The sequence below is a fragment of the Phragmites australis genome, chromosome 5 (genome assembly GCF_958298935.1).
Source record: "Phragmites australis chromosome 5, lpPhrAust1.1, whole genome shotgun sequence".
Lineage (NCBI taxonomy): Eukaryota > Viridiplantae > Streptophyta > Magnoliopsida > Poales > Poaceae > Phragmites > Phragmites australis.
The window spans coordinates 22,382,798-22,402,602 of NC_084925.1; the positions used below are offsets into that span (position 1 = coordinate 22,382,798).

At 44.4% G+C, this 19,805-nt stretch overlaps 1 protein-coding gene across 1 annotated transcript; it reads right to left on the minus strand.

The window, feature by feature from the left end:
• Positions 1 to 1,253: 1,253 nt before the first annotated feature.
• Positions 1,254 to 19,601, minus strand: LOC133917501 (uncharacterized). The gene is made up of 2 exons (XM_062361392.1): positions 19,392 to 19,601; positions 1,254 to 1,457 (listed from the first exon to the last, which is right to left on the minus strand). Exons 1-2 carry the CDS (start codon positions 19,599 to 19,601, stop codon positions 1,254 to 1,256), a joined length of 414 nt encoding a protein of 137 aa, XP_062217376.1.
• Positions 19,602 to 19,805: the final 204 nt, after the last annotated feature.

Sequence of the window (19,805 nt, forward strand, 5' to 3'; positions counted from 1 at the left end):
TCGGCTTCTCCGGTGGCGGCGGTTCACACCTTCTCTGGCGAAGATCGACGGTGGTGTTTTGCGTTTGGGGATGCTTCTGATCCCCTTGATTGCTGTTGTCTTCGGGTCGCCGGGGCCTGCTCCGGCGATGGCCGATTTGCTTTCGGGTCGTCGGAACTCGTTTTGGCGGCGTCCGATGTTTTTCCTCTACCGAGATCGGCGAGGGAGCTGCCGATATACTACCTCAGCTTTAGATGCGTCCTGTTCGCGGGGCGTTGGCTCTTGCGGCGATTCATAGTTTGGGCTTCCTCGATGGATTCGGTAGGTGGACTTGTTCCATTCTTCGTTGGTCGGTGCTGCAGTGTTGGGGTTCGCCAGCGAAGATCATCGGAAGTGAAGATGAGGACCTGTAGAGACTTCATTGTTTTTTTCTTTTTCAGGGTCCTGTTTGTAATCAGGGGATGTATTGTGCTGAGCAATTAATATAATTCCCCTCCCCTTTCGCAAAAAAAAAAATTTGTTGGTCACCAGCACACCATCACACACGTAAGCGCTTCAATCTCCAGACCTGATACTCGTGTGATCGTATCCGTATCCATTTCTCATGCGTACTGCATCCATCAACTGGAACTTTATCGTGTGCAGGCCTCAGATCCAACCAGCTGCGCGGCCACGCTTACCATGCCCAAGCCAGAGAATCCTGGGTCCAAAAGAGTACCTGATTGTGTACATCACTCTCACTGAATGCTCGTATCCAGTACCTGTTCCCTCACCAGTCACCGCAGGAAAACTTTAGCAGTCAGCGCAACAGGATGGGAAAGAAACGTGAAGATGCTTGCTTTCAAAAATAGTTTCAGAACATCAAATCTACTACCTCTGGTAAAAAAAAAGAAGAAGAAGAAGCAACACTGACACGACAAGGACCAGTTGCAACAAACAACTCAATTATGAAGGTCAGCCATGTAGGTTTTCTTTTTACTGTACATAGGCAACATCAGAAACGTGCAAAAGGCGGTGCAGTTCCATTAGCTAAAATGTATCACCACACAAAGTTTTCAACTGTTTGACCACAAGGGCGCACAGGTCAAAATTTACGATGTCAAAGTTCAGGAACGGCAAAAGTCTCAGCGTTCCACATGAACTGATGCTGCAATTAAAAAAAAGGATGGATGATGATGCTTACATGCTTTTACTAATGAAGCTCTTATGATTACAGCACATTTATGTTTAGTGATTTGGGTGGAGCATATCTTGCTAGGAACTTTAGCGATGAATCACTTTGCCTTGGCATTCTCCTGGGTGTTTGCCTTGGCATCCTCCTGGGTAGCTGGCACGTTGACAGGTTGAATACGATCATAACGTTTCCTAGTCAGTGTTTCCCCTTTCAAAGCAGCAACATATCTATCATTCGTGTCTTCTTTCCTTTGCAGTTCACCAAGAAGCTCTGCCAATCTCTCCCTGTTCACTTGCCCCATCATCTGTTTGCCGTGAGTTCAATATTTAGTGATGATGGAATCACGAATGTAACATTTGCAAGGTCAACAAAATATAACAAACTTGCAGGCACAATGGCAACTGGAAAGAAAAGAATAGGAGGGAGGGAGCAAGGCAATTAATTTTTGCCACCCTTACTAGTGGTAATTCCACTCTCTCACTGACACATAGGTCCATCTGAGTCACCAATAATGGGCTAGTGTGACAAATTATTAATCACTCACTCGGGAGAGTGTTAGGAACCGTCCAATTTATATTTAAATTAATCATTAGAACGATTATTTAATAAAATAAGAGCTAGCATATGTCTATCTCTCCACATGTCACGTGTTAACCCACATCTCTCCACAACAATCGTGACTACTAATTAGAGGTGGTTGGAATCTCAGTTGTGGAGCAAGGTGGTTGGAACCTTGGCTCATGTCTTAAAGAAATCATTCACATAGAAGTAGGTTGCCTTTATACCTATTTTACTAATAAAATAGTGTTTATGCCAATAAACCTTTGAGTTAAACCTATCTTGACTTTCGGCCCATATGTCATAATTTTTTCACACTTGCTGAGTATTCTATATACTCACGCTTGCTCTCTCCTCCATAATCTTATTGCTTCTCAGAAGGTGAAGATTACAAGGACTTCCCAGAAGATGGAGCTGAGTTCTAGGCAGGCGGCTTTTCGGTCAACTACCTGTGGAGTTGGGCACCGTGCTAAGTTTATTTTATGTTGCTTTGTAATCTTCTTTTAGACCCTTGGGTTATAATGTAATAAAGTACGTTGTAATAATGGATATTGTGTCTGCTACTCACTTATGACGTCACTACATGTATGTAACTTGATTCTGACATACATGTAGTTTACATTCGGTTTGGTTTTAAAACCGAGTGTGACACAAACATTGTCGTCGATGCCTTGAGCCAGAAGGCTCAGTGCAATTGTCTTAAGGTTTTTCCCGAAACTACCACACTTTGTGATTATTTCAGAAGGCTTAGGCTTGAGATGTGTCCGGAGGAATTTCTTACAAATTTGGAGATCAGATCCACCCTCCTGGATGAAATCAAGGAAGCTCAAAAGCAAGATAAAGGCATGGAGAAGATACATGATAAAAACAAGGAGGTACAAGCCAAATGCTTCACCTTGGATGATGAAGGTGTCTTGTGTTCGAGAAGAGGCTAGTGGTCCCTAAAGTCCTAGAGCCGAGGAAGAAGATTCTAGATGAAGCTCATGATTCCTTACTATTCATTCATCCTGGGAGCACAAAAATGTACCAAGACCTCAAGCCTAGGTTCTGGTGGACTCACACGAAGTGAGAAATCGCTCGATATATTACTGAGTGTGATGTCTGCCAAAGGGTGAAGGCCGAGCACCTTCTGCTGGTCGGTACGCTCTAACCTTTAACCATTCCCTCCTGGAAGTGGGAGGAGATCGCCATGGACTTCATTACCGGCTTGCCTAAAACATCTCATGAGTATGACTCGATTTGAGTCATTGTGGACCGGTTGATCAAGTCAGCTCATTTCTTGCCTGTCAAGACCGCATACTCTGTCAAGTAATATACGGAGTTGTATCTCACTCGAATTGTTTGTCTTCATGGAATTCCGAAGAAGATTGTCTCTGATAGAGGCACTCAGTTCACCTCTCATTTTTGGAAGAGCCTTCATGAAGCCATGGGAACTGAGCTCTTTCATAGCACCGCATATCATCCTCAAACCGACGGCTGATAGGGTGAATCAAATTCTAGAGGATATGCTCCGAGCTTGTGTTCTCACGTATGGGAAGAAGTGAGAGATTTGCTTGCCATTTGTAGAATTCTCGTATAACAATAGCCATCAAGCAAGCCTTGGAATATCGCCATTTGAGGCTCTCTATGGCCGAAGATGCCGAATGCCATTGAATTGGTCCAAATCCGGTGAAAGAGCTCCTCTAGGCCCGGATTTGGTCAAAGAGGTAGAAGAACATGTTTTGTCTATTCGCAAGTGTCTTCTCATGGCTCAGTGTCGTCACAAGAGCTATATCAATTGCCATCGGCGTGAACTTATATTCAAAATTGGAGACTTTGTCTATCTTAAGGTTTCTCCTCTTTGAGGAACGCAACACTTCCAGATGAAGGGAAAATTAGTGCCCATTATATGGGCCCTTTTCAGATTGTTGGTCGGCATGGTGAAGTGGCTTATCAGCTAGATCTACCTTCATACCTCTCCGCCTTGCACAACGTCTTTCATGTCTCACAATTGAAGAAATACCTTCGAGTCCCTACCGAAGTCATTGAAGTGGCGATTCAAGAATTTCAACCAGATCTATCTTATTGCGAGCATCCAATTCGCATTCTTGATGAAGCCGAATGGAAGACGCGACATCAAACTATTAAGCTCCTCAAGGTTCAATGGAGTAATCACTCCGAAGATGAAGCCACATGGGAACGTGAAGATCGGTTTCGTGCCGATTATCCTGAGTTCTTCTTCCACTTGTGAGTGCTACTTTAGTATTGTTCCTCACAGCATGGCATATTGATATTCTCAGAATGTTTCCGTTACTGCGCCAATAATAAAGCTCCTAAGATTCATCGTACTCTTCCCCAACTCGTACCGAATCTCAGGATGAGATTCTTTTAAGGGGGGAGGTTTGTCACGTCCCAAATCTGTAATCACGTAAGTAAGCATAATCATACTTTTTAAGCATTATACTTAATTTTGTGTAATTTCTTTTTTGAATGCTAGAGCATGCACATTGTTTTGAGTCAAATGGATGAGAGAAAGAAAATTGGGAGAGAAAAGAATAAAATTCACAGTTAAAATAGACTTCTTTCTCTAGAACGTGGTACTCACCGGAGTGGGCCAACCACTCCTTCTCTCCACTTGGGCATCAACCCACTGCCTCTCTCTCTCCCTCCCTCACCCGCGCTCCTCCCTCTCCAACAGGCTAGAGCAAAGGCAGTAGCCCCTCTCCCTCTCTCAAGCACTCTCTCCCTCTCACCCAAAATCCCACTCAAGAATAAGGATTCGAGGTATGCATGTTAGACCACTGCATTCCTCTCCTTTTTAGCTTCCCATCCATCCAACTCTTGTTCGCATGCATGAGGATTTGAAAGTTTGGCAACTCAAATTTGTCACCCTTCCTCACCGAAATTTTAGCAGCGGGGTTTTCTCTTCCCAAGCTTTTCCACCTTTCCCCGATGGTCTCCTAGGCTCCTATGGCATAGATGCATGTTTTAGTTGGATGAATCCTGAATTTGGAGTTAAGGTTGTGAAGTTGGTGTGTTCTTGAGCTTTGGAGTGAATTAGAGGTATTTTGGTGAGATTTGAGTTTGAGATCAAGTTGCTAGGTTGGTGAGTGAGTTCTAAACTCTATAAACTATCTCAAACATATTTCCCTTTGGTTTGGAGAGGCTGGCAAATCAAATTGGTCAAGTTTTCTCCTCTAAGTTGCTCTTTGTACAAATCTGGATACTCTGGATAGAAGTCCGAATAGTCTGGACTTCCTAGGGGAAAACCCCCTTGCTGTGTACTTAGAAATCATTAGGGTTTAGGGTGCAATTTAAATTAAAAACCCTTGTATAGTGTATATGTATGTCTATGTAGCATAGATTTAACATGCAAGTCAAGTCGATCGACAAAATGGCACGAACACGTTCTCCACAGAAATCCAGAGAGTCTAGCGAAAAGTTCGGAGACTCTGGAACAACACATTCTCTGCAGAACCCCAGAGAGTCTGGAGAATTATCTGGAGACTCCGCAGTTTGAAGAGTCCGGATAATTATCCAAAGACTTCGCAACCCAGAGAGTCTAGAGAATTGCCCAGAGTCTCCGGCCTCCTGTACTTTTCTGACTTTGTTAGATCATGAAGTTTGTTATTTATTCGTATGTCTTACACTTTGAGCATGTTGTTATGCATATTGTAGCATACATTGTTGCACTTCATTCATGATCATCATTGCACGCGTTCTTCTTTAGTGAGCGAAGAATGGCGCGTGACGTGGGCGCGGTTGAAGACGACGCCATCTCCTTCATTCCTGTGAGTGTTGCGCGGGTAGCATTAGGTGGTCACCTGAACAGCAAGGTAAGCATCCAAGCATACTTCTCCCATTCATTTGGATTATATGTGTCAAATGTGATAAATATGTTTTATATATGTTATGCATACGTTCGAGTCGATGTCGGTTTTATGATGGGTAGAACCTATATTGATGCTTTAATTATGCATACGTTCGAGTCGATGTCAGGTTTATGATAGGTAGAACCTATGTTGATACATGAATTCTCCTGTCATGAATAATTATTGATCCGTATCCTTGTAGCATCGGTTTAATATGATGTTGTCTAACTTAAAATGTTATTTGTGATGCTTAGCAAGTGCTTAGGTCCTCGGTAGAAGTCGAGTAGTGAAATATTTCATCGTTCACGAGCATAGGCTTTAATTACTTGCACAATGATCACAATGATAGGTTGATGGTATTGGTTGGATGAGTGATGAGGATGAGACGAGGTGTGGGTGGTGTTAGGAGTGTTTCTACTGTCCGGATATGGAGTTCCCCTAGGTAGGTCGGGAGAGGAATCCAGACACTATAGACCGCTTGTGTCGCTTAAGCACTGATCATTATTGCAGTTATCTCTAGCACTTATCGTACTCACCGCATGTTAATCTAATGGTAAGACAAATCGAATACCTTTGTAGTTGTGGTCATTTGGGGTTGACCATCGACAGTGAGAGCGGGCGAGCTTGTAGAGACACTAGTTGTTGATCCGGGAGTTAACCAAAGTGGGCTCCGCACCGAGCGATGCACGATTCAAATGGTTAGGGCTTATTGGGAAAGGTTAACATGAGTACCCTCTTGTATGGACCTGTGTGGTCGTGCAAGTCGTATGGTCCTCAAGTCTTGTGGGTAAAGTTGTACCCTCCTGCAGGGTGAAAAACATTTTAAAATGTCACGCTCTCGATCATGAGCATGCTTTTGTCCATTTGAAGTAGTCTTAGAGTTGCGAGTGTGGATTGATGTGGTTGATAGTTTGAGATGTGCTTTTTAGATTTTAGTCATATGGTTCCTTTTACATTATGTTTAGTTGATGCTTACGGGCTGGTATGTTACCTTGGTCAAGTATAGATGCTCACATATGTGTATGTCAAATTTGCTTTCGCATATGAAATTTACTTAACCATGTGGTCGTATCCTTGATAACATCCAAAATGCATAATCCTGGGGGTCGAGCTATTTATAAGTACTCATTATGGATTAAGTCTTGCGAGTACCTTCGTGCTCACACTGCTATTTCAGTGCTACCGACGAGGAGGAGTTGGTTTTTGGCTACTTCACGTCTACCGATAGTGGTGGCGGGCATGAGTAGTCAGCTGTTCGGAGGTCGCGCTTTTGGGGTGAGGCCTAAGTGCATATGGACTTACCCATCTTTTGATATCTTTATCTTCTATTTCTGCTACGTAGTTTCTTTTGTTGGTTAGAAGTTGAGTTGGTTTTTATCTTCTCGTAGCTCTCTTTAGCTGTAAATTGTAATAACTTGGTAAATACTTAAGAACTTGTAATCTAATGTTAATTACTCACTTTTTATTAAGCTGTGTTGTGATGTTAAACGCTGGAAAGGCATGTGTTCCGATCTTGGGTACAAAATATGTGTCAGAACTACTAGAATGATATTCAGATTAGTCTTGAGAGTCATAATTAAGGAAATGATTGACTTAATAACTAATTAAAATACTATTTGGACGGTTCCTTACACTCACCCGGACATGCCGGCCTAACCCGGAGGTTCCGAACTCAGCCCGGACCTTCCAAGTTAATTCAAAAATGGCTAATCGAGAACCACTATCCAAAGTACAACCCCGAGGCTCCAGAACCCAGATGTTTTGAGACCGACCCGGAGTCTCCGACCTCCTGTTAGCTTTCCGAAGTCGTTTAGATCGCAAAGTTTGCCATTATATTTGCATGTCTTGCACTTTTAGCTTGTTGTTACGCATATTGTAGCATATATTGTTGCACCTCATTCATTCTTATCATTGTATGTGTTCTTCTTTAGTGAACGAGGATCTAGAGCGTAACGCGAGTGTGGTTGAAGGTGACACCGAGCCACATGACTTTTGTGAATTCTGTGTAGGTAGCATCAGGCAGTCGTCTGAGCAGCAAGGCAAGCATCTAAGTATGTTTCTCCTATTAATTTGGATCATATGTGTATAATGTGATAAAATCTGCTTTATGTACATTATGCATGTTGTTGAGTCGACATCGGGTATTGTATGGGTAGAACCTATGTTGATGCATTACATCCCATCTTGAGTTATTGATGATCTATCTCCTTGTAACTGGGGGTTTAACTTGATGATGGTCTAGTTTAAAAGTTAACCGAAATACTTAGCCATGCATATATTATTTGATAGAAGTCGAGTGGTGGTTTAACCCCGTTCACGAGCCATATGCCCACCACCACCCTTGACGGGCATGAAGTAGCCAAAGACCAGCTCTTCCTCACCGGTAGCAACAGAAAGAGCAGCGTGACTATGAAAGTACTCGCAAGACTTAATCCGTATTGAGTACTTATAGATAACCCGACTTTAAGGATTATGAATTGGAAAGTTAGCAAGAATACAACCACATGGATAAGTAAATTTATATGCAAAAGCAAAATTTTATAAAAACATGTGTGAGCATCTAGACTTAACCAACACAACTATCTAACCCATAACCATTAACTGAACATATATGTAAAACAAACCATAGTAATAATATCTGCAAAGAACCATATCAACCATCTCAAACCAAACTTGAAACTCTATGACTGCTGCAAATGGACAAAAACATACTCAGAGGTCGTGCTTTTATGATGGAGTTTAAGGGCATATGGCTCTATCATCTTTTTGTTGTTTATAATTTTAGCTTCCGCTGCATAGTTCTTTTTTTATCTAGGAGTTGATTAGTTTCAGTCTCTTCCTAACTCTCTTTTATTGTAAATTGTAATAAATTATGGATGCTTAAGAACTTATAATATAATTAAATTACTCGCTCTTTGTTAAGCTTTGTTGTGATGTGATATGTTGGAAAAGCATGTGTTTTGATCTTGGGCACAAACTACACGCCGGGACTACTAGAGTAGTATTCTGATTAATCATTGAAGTTATGATTAAGTAAATGATCGATTTAATGATTAATTAGAATACTGTTTAGAATGTTCCTCACAACTACCTGGATGACATTCTGGTTAATCGTTAAAGTCGTGATTATGTAAATGATCGACTTAGTGATTAATTAGAATATTATTTGGATAGTTTCTCACAGCGTGTGATAGAGGGTGGCAAAAAATTAATTGATCCGTAAACGAATAAGGTAGTGATGTTGAACTATTTTGGGAAGTAGTCTATACCATTATTCCCTACGAACTTCTTGCGTTCCCAGCCGCCCGCGTCTGCCTATTCTTTTTTGCCGTCCAATCGCTGCGTCGTGCGGCTCTCATGCGCGGTTAGATGGGCTCTCTCGATATTTACCGCGGTCGCTTAGTGTGGGACGCGCGTTGAGCGCCGATTCATGCATCTGCTAGTGTGCGGGAGGTGTTGCGTTCTGATTCAAGGAGGTGAGAAAATATCATCGTCGTGTTCTCCTCTTTCTCTCTCTCATTTGCATCGTCCCCCCCCCCCCTCTCCTCTCCCCTTTGTCAGCTCCAGCACCTCCAGTCCACCAGATCTAGTTGGAGGCCGCCTTGCCTCACCTCCTCCCCTCCAATAGATGCGGTTGGCACGGCCTGGGAGGCGACCTAGATAGGGTGGCACTGGCGGCTAAGTAGAGGAGATGAGAAGAGACGTTGGCCACGCGGTGTCGGGCCTTGTTAGATCCTTCTGGTTTATACTACGTGGTGCACCATGTGTGCTTGATTGTAACACTTTAGACCTGCAAGGATGCTATATGCATGTGTCTTCTATACTCTTTTATTATTTTTATTTTCATATATATATTTTTAGAATTAGACCCCCTTTATCTGAAGTCTTTATTGGAGGTTTTAATGGAGAGGTGTGACACGGGGATCAAACCCCGTTGGGCTTGGCTGCGTCCTTGCTGCCTTGCCATCGAGCTCCTTGCTAGTTCGTGCCTAATCTCTTATTAAATTATGATACTGCTTCTGGTAGAAGTGGCTTTGCTATATAATATTTACCTTTGTGCCTAATCTCTTGCTGCCTGTTCTGTGTTGAACGATGCAACACAAGGTGCCAATTTCAGCATTCCTAGTGTTTGTTGTTATGAATAGCACTTGTATTCATCATAGGGGCTCTGGGCCCAAATATATACATGTACAGGAGGGGGAAAATATGCAGGAAACCCCTTATACAATGGGGAAAATACAAATATACATATATATCTAACACCCCCCCCCCCCCACAAACTCAGGGTGGATCAAGAACATTGAGTTTGGAGAGATAGAACCTGTGCTGAGCTCTCGTCTGTGCCTTTGTGAAGAAATCTGCCAACTGAAGCTCCGAAGGCACATACCGAAGAGCAATCACATCATCATGTACCTGTGCTCGTGTATAAGAAGCATCAACACCAATATGCTTAGTGAGCTCATGCTTCACCGGATCACGAGCAATACTGATAGCACCTGTACTGTCAGACAAAAGAGGAGTTGGTATAGTAACAGAAACACCAAAATCCTCAAGCAACCACCGTAGCCAAGTAACCTCTGTTGTCACAAGAGCCATAGCTCGCAACTCAGCCTCTGCACTCGAATGAGAAACTGCTGTCTGCTTCTTAGTCTTCCAAGCAATGAGAGAACCACCAAGAAAAACACAATAGGCAGAAAGAGAACGACGATCAGAGGAATCACTAGCCCAAGTGGCATCCGAATAGGCCTAAAGGTGTAAAGAACTGGAGCGCGAAAAGAACAGACGACGAGAGATAGTCCCACGAAGATAACGCAGAACCCGAAGAAGATGACTATAGTGGAGCTGAGTGGGAGCTGAAACAAACTGACTGAGGATATGTACAGAGTATGAAATGTCAGGACGAGTAACACCAAGATATACAAGACTCCTTACAATGTGACGATAGCATGTGGCATCAGAAAGAGGCTCACCATCGGTGGCACGAAGATGAACATTAAGCTCCATGGGAGTCTCAACAGTACGTTGGTCAGTGAGAGAAGCACAATCAAGAAGTTCCTGAATGTACTTTTCTTGGGACAGATAGAAACCCTCAGGCGTGGAAGAAAACTCAATTCCAAGGAAGTAACGAAGAGGACCTAGATCAGACATGAGAAACTGCTCACTGAGGCGTGCCTTCACAAATGCAATGTACTGAGAATCATCTCCAGTAATGATCATATCATCAACATAAAGAAGGAGAAGTGTCCGACCACGAGACGAAGTGTGGACAAAAAGCGCCGGATCATGAGCACTGGCAAAAAAACCAGCAGCACTAACGACAGAAGCAAAGCGCTGAAACCAAGCACGAGGAGCTTGCTTAAGCCCATAAAGAGAGCGACGAAGGCGACAAACCATACCCTCAGGGACGGAATACCCAGGCGGAGGCTGCATGTACACCTCCTCACGCAGCTCGCCATTAAGAAAAGCATTCTTAACATCAAGCTGAGAGATGGACCACGCACGAACAGAGGCCACAGCAAGAAGAGTGTGAACAGTGGTCATGTGAGCCACAGGAGCAAAGGTCTCATCATAGTCACGACCATGCTCCTGCTGAAAATCACGCGCCACAAGGCGAGCCTTGTAACTCTCAAGAGAACCATCAGATCGGGTCGTAACCTTGTAAACCCACTTGCACGTGATAGGATAAACATGTGCAGGAAGGTAAACAAGATCCCACGTGCCAGTGCGCTCAAGAGCAGCAATCTCCTCTACCATCGCATGCTGCCATTCCTGATGATGAAGGGCATCGCGGTAAGAGGTCGGCTCGGAAAGAACAGTGCCAGCAACAAACCGGTCTGGAGGTCGAATCAACCGACGATCACGAAGGGCATAGTGGGGAGACTTAGGAGGAAAATCCTCTATAGAAGATGACTTACCAGAAGAAGACACATCAGACAAAGATGTATTGGAAGAAGGTGACACAGTAGAGGAAGGCAGTGCAGAAGATGGATGTGCAACACATCGGTCACGTGTGTAGAACTGTGTCACAGGCGGCTTATGATCATAGATTGTACCAACTGGAGCCTGAGAAGAAGGCTCCAAAGACGACACCACAGAAGGATCAGAAGAAGAGGGCACCAAGCGTGAGGACGGAGCAGTGACAATAGGAGTATCAAGAAAAGTCAGGAAAGAAAGTGGCTCAACTACAGATGCATGAGAAGCATCTGAAGAAGGACGAGGATAGAAAGGACGAGACTCATCAAAAGTAACGTCCCGAGAGATCCTAATCCGACGTCCAATAGGATCCCAACAACGATACCCCTTATGTTCAGCACTATATCCCAGAAAGACACACTCAACAGACTGAGCGGTCAGCTTGGTACGCTCTCGGGGTGTAAGGAGCACATAGCACACACAACTAAAAAGACGAAGACTGGAGTAGTCAGGCGTCTTCCCACAAAGACGCTCATATGGAATCCCACCATGCAGAGCTGATGATGGCTGAATGTTAGTCAAATAAGTGGCAGTAGAGACAGCATCAGCCAAAAAATGAGGTGGAACAGAAGAGGCAATCATAAGAGCACGAGCAGTCTCAAGAAGATGACGATGCTTATGCTCAGCAACACCGTTCTGAGCATGAGCACCAGGACAAGAGAATTGGGTAAGAGTGCCCTGCTCCGAAAGAAACTGGTGAAGGGCTCCAGAAAGGTACTCCCCAACAGAGTCAGCACGAAAAATCCTAATAGCAGTGTCAAACTGAGTACGAATCATGGTGGCAAAGGCCTTATAGATAGATAAAACCTCACTACGATGTGTCATGAAATAAATCCATATGTGGCGAGAAAAATCATCTATAAAAAGTATATAATATCGATGGCCTCCTTTCGAAACGAAGGGAGCCGGACCCCATACATTAGAATGAACAAGATCAAAAGGACGCTTTGACATTGACTCACTAGAATGATAGGGAAGCTGAATCTGCTTACCTAGCCTACATCCCTGACACTGATCCAACGATACATCACTAGAGACGGATCCCAAAAGACCATGACGAACTAATGTAGACAGACGCGAACGACAAAGATGGCCCAAACGATGATGCCACTGAGCAAAGGACGATGAAGACGAAACAGCAGAAACCAACGAGACTGGCAGAGGCAGCGGAAGGAAGACGAAGCCAGTCAAGCTCCCAAAGGCGTTGAGAATCACGTCGACGAGGGCCAGTACCAACCAGGAGACCCGTGTTGCGTTCCTAAACACAACAAGAGTCAGAGTCGAGAATGACACGACAACCATGATCAGTGAGTTGGCCAGCTGACATAAGCTGCATGGTTAGTTTGGGAACATAAGAAACAGCAGGAACATGAAAAGAGTCAGATAAAAGAGTGCCGCGTCCTACAACAGAAAGGGGTGATCCATCTGCGGTATGAACAGTGATAGGAATAGATGGAGTACTAATGGAAGAAAGATTGGTACGATCATGAGTCATATGAAAAGATGCACCAGAATCATGAATCCATGGAAAAGTACCTGGGGCGGAAGTGGAAAGTGGTCCCTTAGTGGAAGGCTGAGAAGCAGCAGCAGCAGGATGTGACGGTGCAGAGGCCGGAGTAACAGAACCAACAGCTCCAGGAGGTGCAGAGGTAGCAAGGCGATGAAGCAACATGAGAATCTCCTGTGTCTCAGAACTAGCAGAACCCCTCTGAGAACCTTCAGTACCAGGACTATGAGCACTACTCCCACCCTGTGAAGTACGACCACCACGACGACCCTGAGCCTTCTTCTTCCTGTAACAATAATCCTCCACATGTCCATCCTTATCACAATACTTGCAATGAAGACCGCCACTCCCTCCAATCCTGGAAGAGGGCGCCACTGAAGAAGGCGTCGTGGGCGGAGGAGGAGGCGAATGAACAGCAAAGGCAGAAGGAGACTGTAGCAGGCCTGCAGTACGAAGACGTGTCTCTTCATTACGAATAGTAGCAAGATCATCCATCAGAGACACACAAGGCTGACGAGCAAGCAGCTGAGCACGAAGCGGCTCAAACTCAGCACGAAGACGGGTCAAGAAGTCATATGTACGCCGTACCAACAAAGCATTCTTCTGACCCCTGCAGGACTCACAAGTGGCAACTGACAACTGAGGACTAAGAGAATCAAGCTGACGCCATACAACGGACATCTGTGCATAGAACTCCTCAACTGTGGCATCACCCTGCTGTAACAGCTGCTCCTGGCGTAAGGCATCAATATACAATGACTGACCAGATGGCTCATAAAGATCATGAAGAGAAGTCCACATCTGATGTGAAAAGTCAAAGTAAACAATGTCTGCAGCAAGACGCTCTTCCATACTGGCAACAAGAATAGAGGCAGCACGAGCATCCTCATCCAACCAAGTCCGGTATGCAACAAAATCTGTATCATAAGCTGACATATTATCATCATAAGAGGCAAGCAGCTTCGCCTTGTCATCCTCTGAAGCATTCTCGGGAATCACTGGCAGAATAGGGCATACAGGCTTGGCTGGACATGGCAGATCACCAGTAAGAAAATCCCAAAGACGAAGACCCTTCATGTGCCACGTCATCCGTGGCACCCAGTCGCGATAATTAGTGCCATTAAAAAGCACTGGACATCGCGGAACCTGGAGACCACCTGGCGAAGGAGTTGAGGACGACATCCTGAAGCAAAACACCTGCCAACGGCAAGAGCGCAAGTGAAAAGCAGCGGTCGTCGGCAAGTGGGCAGAACAGAAGCGGCGGCGGCAGCACTTTTTTTTTCTAACTCTTCCCTCTGCTGGTGCTAGCGGCTCTGTTCAACAGCGCTAAACATTGGCACCGCAAGAGAGAGAGGAGCAGAGGCACGGCGCCAGCAGGGGAGGGCGGTGGAGTCCGACGACTGGCGGCGGTGTTGGTGATATGCCCTAGAGGTGATCGAGTTTGCAGATTGGATCTGCTCATGGGCTTTAATGTTGATTAAAGGTCCATTAGGGTTTAGAGTCACAATGGGCTTTAATATTGATTAAAGGCCCATTAGCGTACTCTATATAAAGAATAGGTAGGGGCCAAGGCGCATACAAAGTTTTTCCGAAAAACAGATCTTGCCACCAAAACCCTGGCCGCCTCCTATTCCCGAACTCCCTTCGAAACCCTAGCCGGGCGCGCAGTGCTAGCACACCGGCGCACGGCGATTGCATCCTTGTACGTGTGGATACCGTAGAGACGCTGCTACTATTGCGGTGCTGATCTGCTCGGGAGTACTCGGGACGTCCTCGGGGGTGCTCGGGACGTGCTCGGGGGTGCTCGGGACGTGCTCGGGGGTACTCGGGTCTTGCTCGGAGGTACTCGGGTTGTGCTCGGGAGTACTCGGGACGTACTCGCGAGTACTCGGAAGGTGCTCGGGACGTGCTCGAGACGAGGTTGACGATCGACTGCTTGACGCGCATGACGTTGGATTGGTCTGCTCCAACTCTTCTTCCGCTGCACTGCTCGTCAAGTGGTAACGATTCATGATCCTCTACTCGCATGGCTTCCTGGTTGAACACGGTAGAGAAAAGTTATTTTGTGCTAGCGTAGCCTACCCGTTCCCCAACAGGCGGAGGGCGAGTCCCCGACGGCGGTGGATTCCAGCGACTGGCGGCGGAGGGCGAGTTCCGGCGACTGACGGCGGAGGGCGAGACACCGTCGGCGGGGCTGAGGTCCGCAGCGGCGCAAATCGGGCAGCGGCGGTGCGAAGAAGGCGGCGACTGGACTGGAGAGGGCGGCGGCGGGGGAGCCCGTCGACGTCCAGCAGCGACGCAAATCGAGCGGCGGCGGGACTGCGGAGTCCGGCGGCGGCGCAATTGCAGCGGCGGCGGGGCGGACGCCGACGGCAACCGGCTGGAACGACGGTGATCCGAGCCGGCGGAACAGGAGCACGCAAGTGCAACATGCGGTGGAGGAAAGAAAAAAAATCGGCTAGGGAGAGAGAGAACGAACCCTAATCCTAGTTTTTGGCTCTAATACCATGTTATGAATAGCACTTGTATTCATCATAGGGGCTCTGGGCCCAAATATATACATGTACAGGAGGGGAAAAATATGCAGGAAACCCTTATACAATGGGGAAAATACAAATATACATATATATCTAACATTTGTGTTCCTTCTAATATTGCAATTCAAAGTTAAAACCCTTCTTCTAATATGATTTGTGTGCTTGTAGATTTTTTTTCCTATAGAGGTGCATCATATCCTTTGCGAGAGGAGAGGCTGGAGTGGCTATATGAGTCTGTAAGAATCAAAGATGGTTTCATCGTTATCACCATCGTCATTTCTCCAGCTATTAATATTTTCTTCTCTACTCCAATATTTCCATTTTGTAACTAATGTTGTGCAGATTTTGAAAAGAGTTTGGTTCAATCACCATGTTTCAGCTAGCGTTTGGTTCATGCATCAAACCCAAGCCAAACCTCTACTTCAATAGGTGACAAACGAATGGAACACCACTCTACTTTTTATTTTTTGCGCATGTAAAACTACGAAATACTAGCTTGTTGGTGTCGTGTGTTCGGTTCTTGACGCACTTTCCTCCCAAGATGCTGCTATCAAGACAGTGCAACTTCTATTATGTCATGTGCTCTTGTCAATGTTAGAAGGGAAAATGAGTATTAGCTTATCTCTGTAAAATTGTCCACAAATCACAATTTCTGAAACAATCTTTTGTTCCTTTTGGTTGGCTTGGTATATTTAGATAGAGTCCTCCCAGACTCAGAGTAGGAAACTAAAATTTTAAATTGGTCTCTGTATCATTGAAACCCCGATAAACGTAAAATTGAAAGTTTGAGTGCATTGCTATTTTATAGGAGAAGATTGGATGTGAACTTTGGTAAAATGGTTTGACCTAAGTTGTCTGATTTACCATCCTAAATCCTGCTTTTTACCGGCGTCATTCTCTGCTAGCGGCTCGAGAGGGCACGTCAGCCTCCACTAGTAATAGAAAGTCACAAACATCTGAGCAGACAACTGTCAAACCATTCTCTGGTAATTCCTATACGGGCATTACCAGATAAGCATGAACTATATGTTCATTATTGCAGAATACAGATGCAGAAGGCAACAAGGTTTGTCACAGTAAGCTCATTGTGGATGTCATCCTACTTCTCCTTGTAGTCTTTTGATTTGACAATGAGTAATGAGTGTAAGCTGGGGATCTTCAATAACAAGTTTTCAAATGGTAAATAGTAATCGATTCATCGAAGGCTACTTTAAGGTACCAATTCACCATGACTAGCAGGCAACAAGAATGGTAACTATTACTAGATGATGAATTAGTATAATGGATTGTGCAACAAGAACTAATGCTCTTGTTAATTTCTCCAGTTTTTAAATGCAAAAGTTAGAAAATCTTTATAACGGCCAGCGCCTGATAGTGAGATACACCATCCCTATTTTGTAAAAACTAGCTGGCAACTGCACATCCTGCATCTCTCCAGCCAACTATCAGCCCCGCTGGCATAGTTTGGGTTTCCTTGCCTGTCCACTATTTGTCAGTGCTGGCCGTCATTCGTGTTGGTCTGGATCCCCAAAATGGATTGCTTCGTGTGTCCATTGTTAATTCACAATTGGATTTGAACTCTGAGAGAAAGATGTAGCATTTTTGCACAGATTAATGAACTTTACGTTGAGTTTTTGGATTAAATATTTTCCCTAAATTCTCAGAATTTGTTTGTTCATTTGACCATGGTATCATCGGACTGATCAAATTTGGAGGCTGTGGAAGTGAGAGCTGATGCTGCTGAATTTGCAGTGGTCAGTGGCACCATTTTTGTGGACCGTGGCAATGGAACAACAGCAGCCGGCTGCCTGAATTTGGCTTTACACTCTTTTGTGTTTTTACACCACGTGAATCTCTTGCAAACCCAAAAGGAAAGCTTATCTCGCAGGCCAAAACTTGGCCGAAGAGGGCCCAAACTAAGTTGCTCTAGTAATATTACAAGATGAGAATGTCGGCCAAATGTATACCTACAAGTATTGGACGTCTTGGAAACATAGCACCTAATTTACCCAGGTGAACTACTTTCAACCAGGGTGTGTTAAATCAAGAAAAGGGTCGTGTTTTGTCCTAACGAATGAAAGACCACATGGCCTGAAAGGCAATAACCGCACGATAGCTAAATACAAGCTAAACTGTAGTATCAAGATGTACTTTAAAACCACTTGAATGCTACGTATTCTAGTATTACGAAATCTGCGAACTAGCATCTATGACTAGAAAGGTCATAAACCATACCAGTCCAAAAATCCAACCCAAAAAAAATACTCTTAAAGTGCAATGACAATGAACTGACCAGCACAAGAAATATCAGTCCCATAACAAACAGTGGTAGATGTACTAAATTACTATAGTGAATACAAGTATCTTCCTCCTGCAAACAATTAATAGGTTCTAGGTAGTGGTTGCTGCAATACCTTTCAAAACAAGTATGAACTAAAATATGACAAGAAAATGCACTAAAACGGGTACAACCTGAAAATTGTAATACTATATCTATCTTGAACATTTTGCTCTATATTTTGGTACTTAGCATATGTTACATTGCAGTACTAAAGTGGATACATAAAAATGATTCGATAACACTTGATGCACACATGAGTTAGCCATCACGAACAAGCACTTAAACTACAGAGGACCCATCAGTTGATGCATATATGAGCAGAAAACCACCTCTAGCTGAATGTCTAATAGTGCATTAATTATTGCAGATGCTCATACTCTAGAACAAATCAGAATATTACTTGGATGTTGGATCTCTAACAACACATGATTAACATTCAAAGTCGGCTGTTATTCCTAACACAAGTGTCTAGCACATTCCCTTTCTATTCACAGTGAACTCATTTTACATAAATTTGTAACAAAATTGCACAATACTAGTGATTGTAGGTATGTGTTACTGCTACTAATTTTTCATGACTAGGGTGAGTATAGACCAGAACAAAGTCTTAGGTCAGGGGAAATTTAAGACAATTTTATGCTGCTTTCCACACAAATAGGCCCAACATCACCAATATTCTTCACAAGTTATAGAAAACAGCAGTTAAGCTAGCTGGTTTTCCACTAATCACCCCTTATGTTTTGGCTGGCAAGTACAACTGTTATTGATGTAAATGGAATGGTTTCAACCATTAAAACCATTGCTACTGACAGTTGGCTATGTAGGTCTGGACACCAGAATTGGCCAGCCGGATGCAAGCAAACTGTCTTCGGTACCCTAAACGGCCATTCATGGATGCCTAGTTCCTTCTGCAATGGGGGCATCAAATCCTAATTTGCACGGAAAAAAAAAGTAAAAAGATGCTCAATCGCCCACGACATAGATCTCTGATAAACTATTCTATGTATCCATCAAGACAGTTTTCAGAAACCCAGGGCCAAAACCCTAGTTCCGCATTCTTCAATTTGAAGTGATAAACTAATTGAGCACGTACGCTAGGGGTCTATTTGGCATAGCTCCAGATCCGAGATACATGTTGAATCTGAAGTTTGTATAATAAAATAAAATGGTTTAAACATTTATTTTTTGTTCAAATTAAAAACCAAATAACTCAACCAAATATCCTCAATCCATCTACAGTTTTAGATCCTTAATCTTTTGGAGTTAGATATGACTAGCTCTAAGAAATCTAATATCTGGATCCCTACCGAACGCCCCCTAGATCGATCGATTCTCTGTAGAGCCCAAATCTTGCTCACCAATCGCAAATAACAAGAACTCGAACTTAACAAGTGATAATAAAACAATAAAATATATCGATCGAATGGTTGCTCAAGGCGGAATTCGTGTAAGGGAAAGCCCTCGCGCTCACGCAACGCATCTTGGTCTCAGGGTGGGCAGTGGAGCAGAGGTGGGCCTCGAGCTGCTCATTGCGGGAGCTGGTGAACTGCATCACAGCGTAGCTGGTCACGTCAGGGACAATGCCGCATAGCGCCACGAAGGTGAAGAAGAAGGGCTTCAAGTCTCGTGTCCACTGCACCAGCCACCACCATCCCGCACTCTTCTCCCACAGGATCGACATCTCCCACCAGCCACCGCCGACGCCATTTCTCTGCTCCTCTCTCCCTTTCTTCCCCTCCTTGCCGACTACTACGTTTTCTTCTTTTCCTTTTCCTTTTTTCACACTTCTTAATCTTCAGGAACATGAAATCGAGCATCGTGTGAACACTAGCGAGTTTAGGGGAGGGTTAGGGTTCAGGGTTTCGAGATTCACCAGTGGATCCGG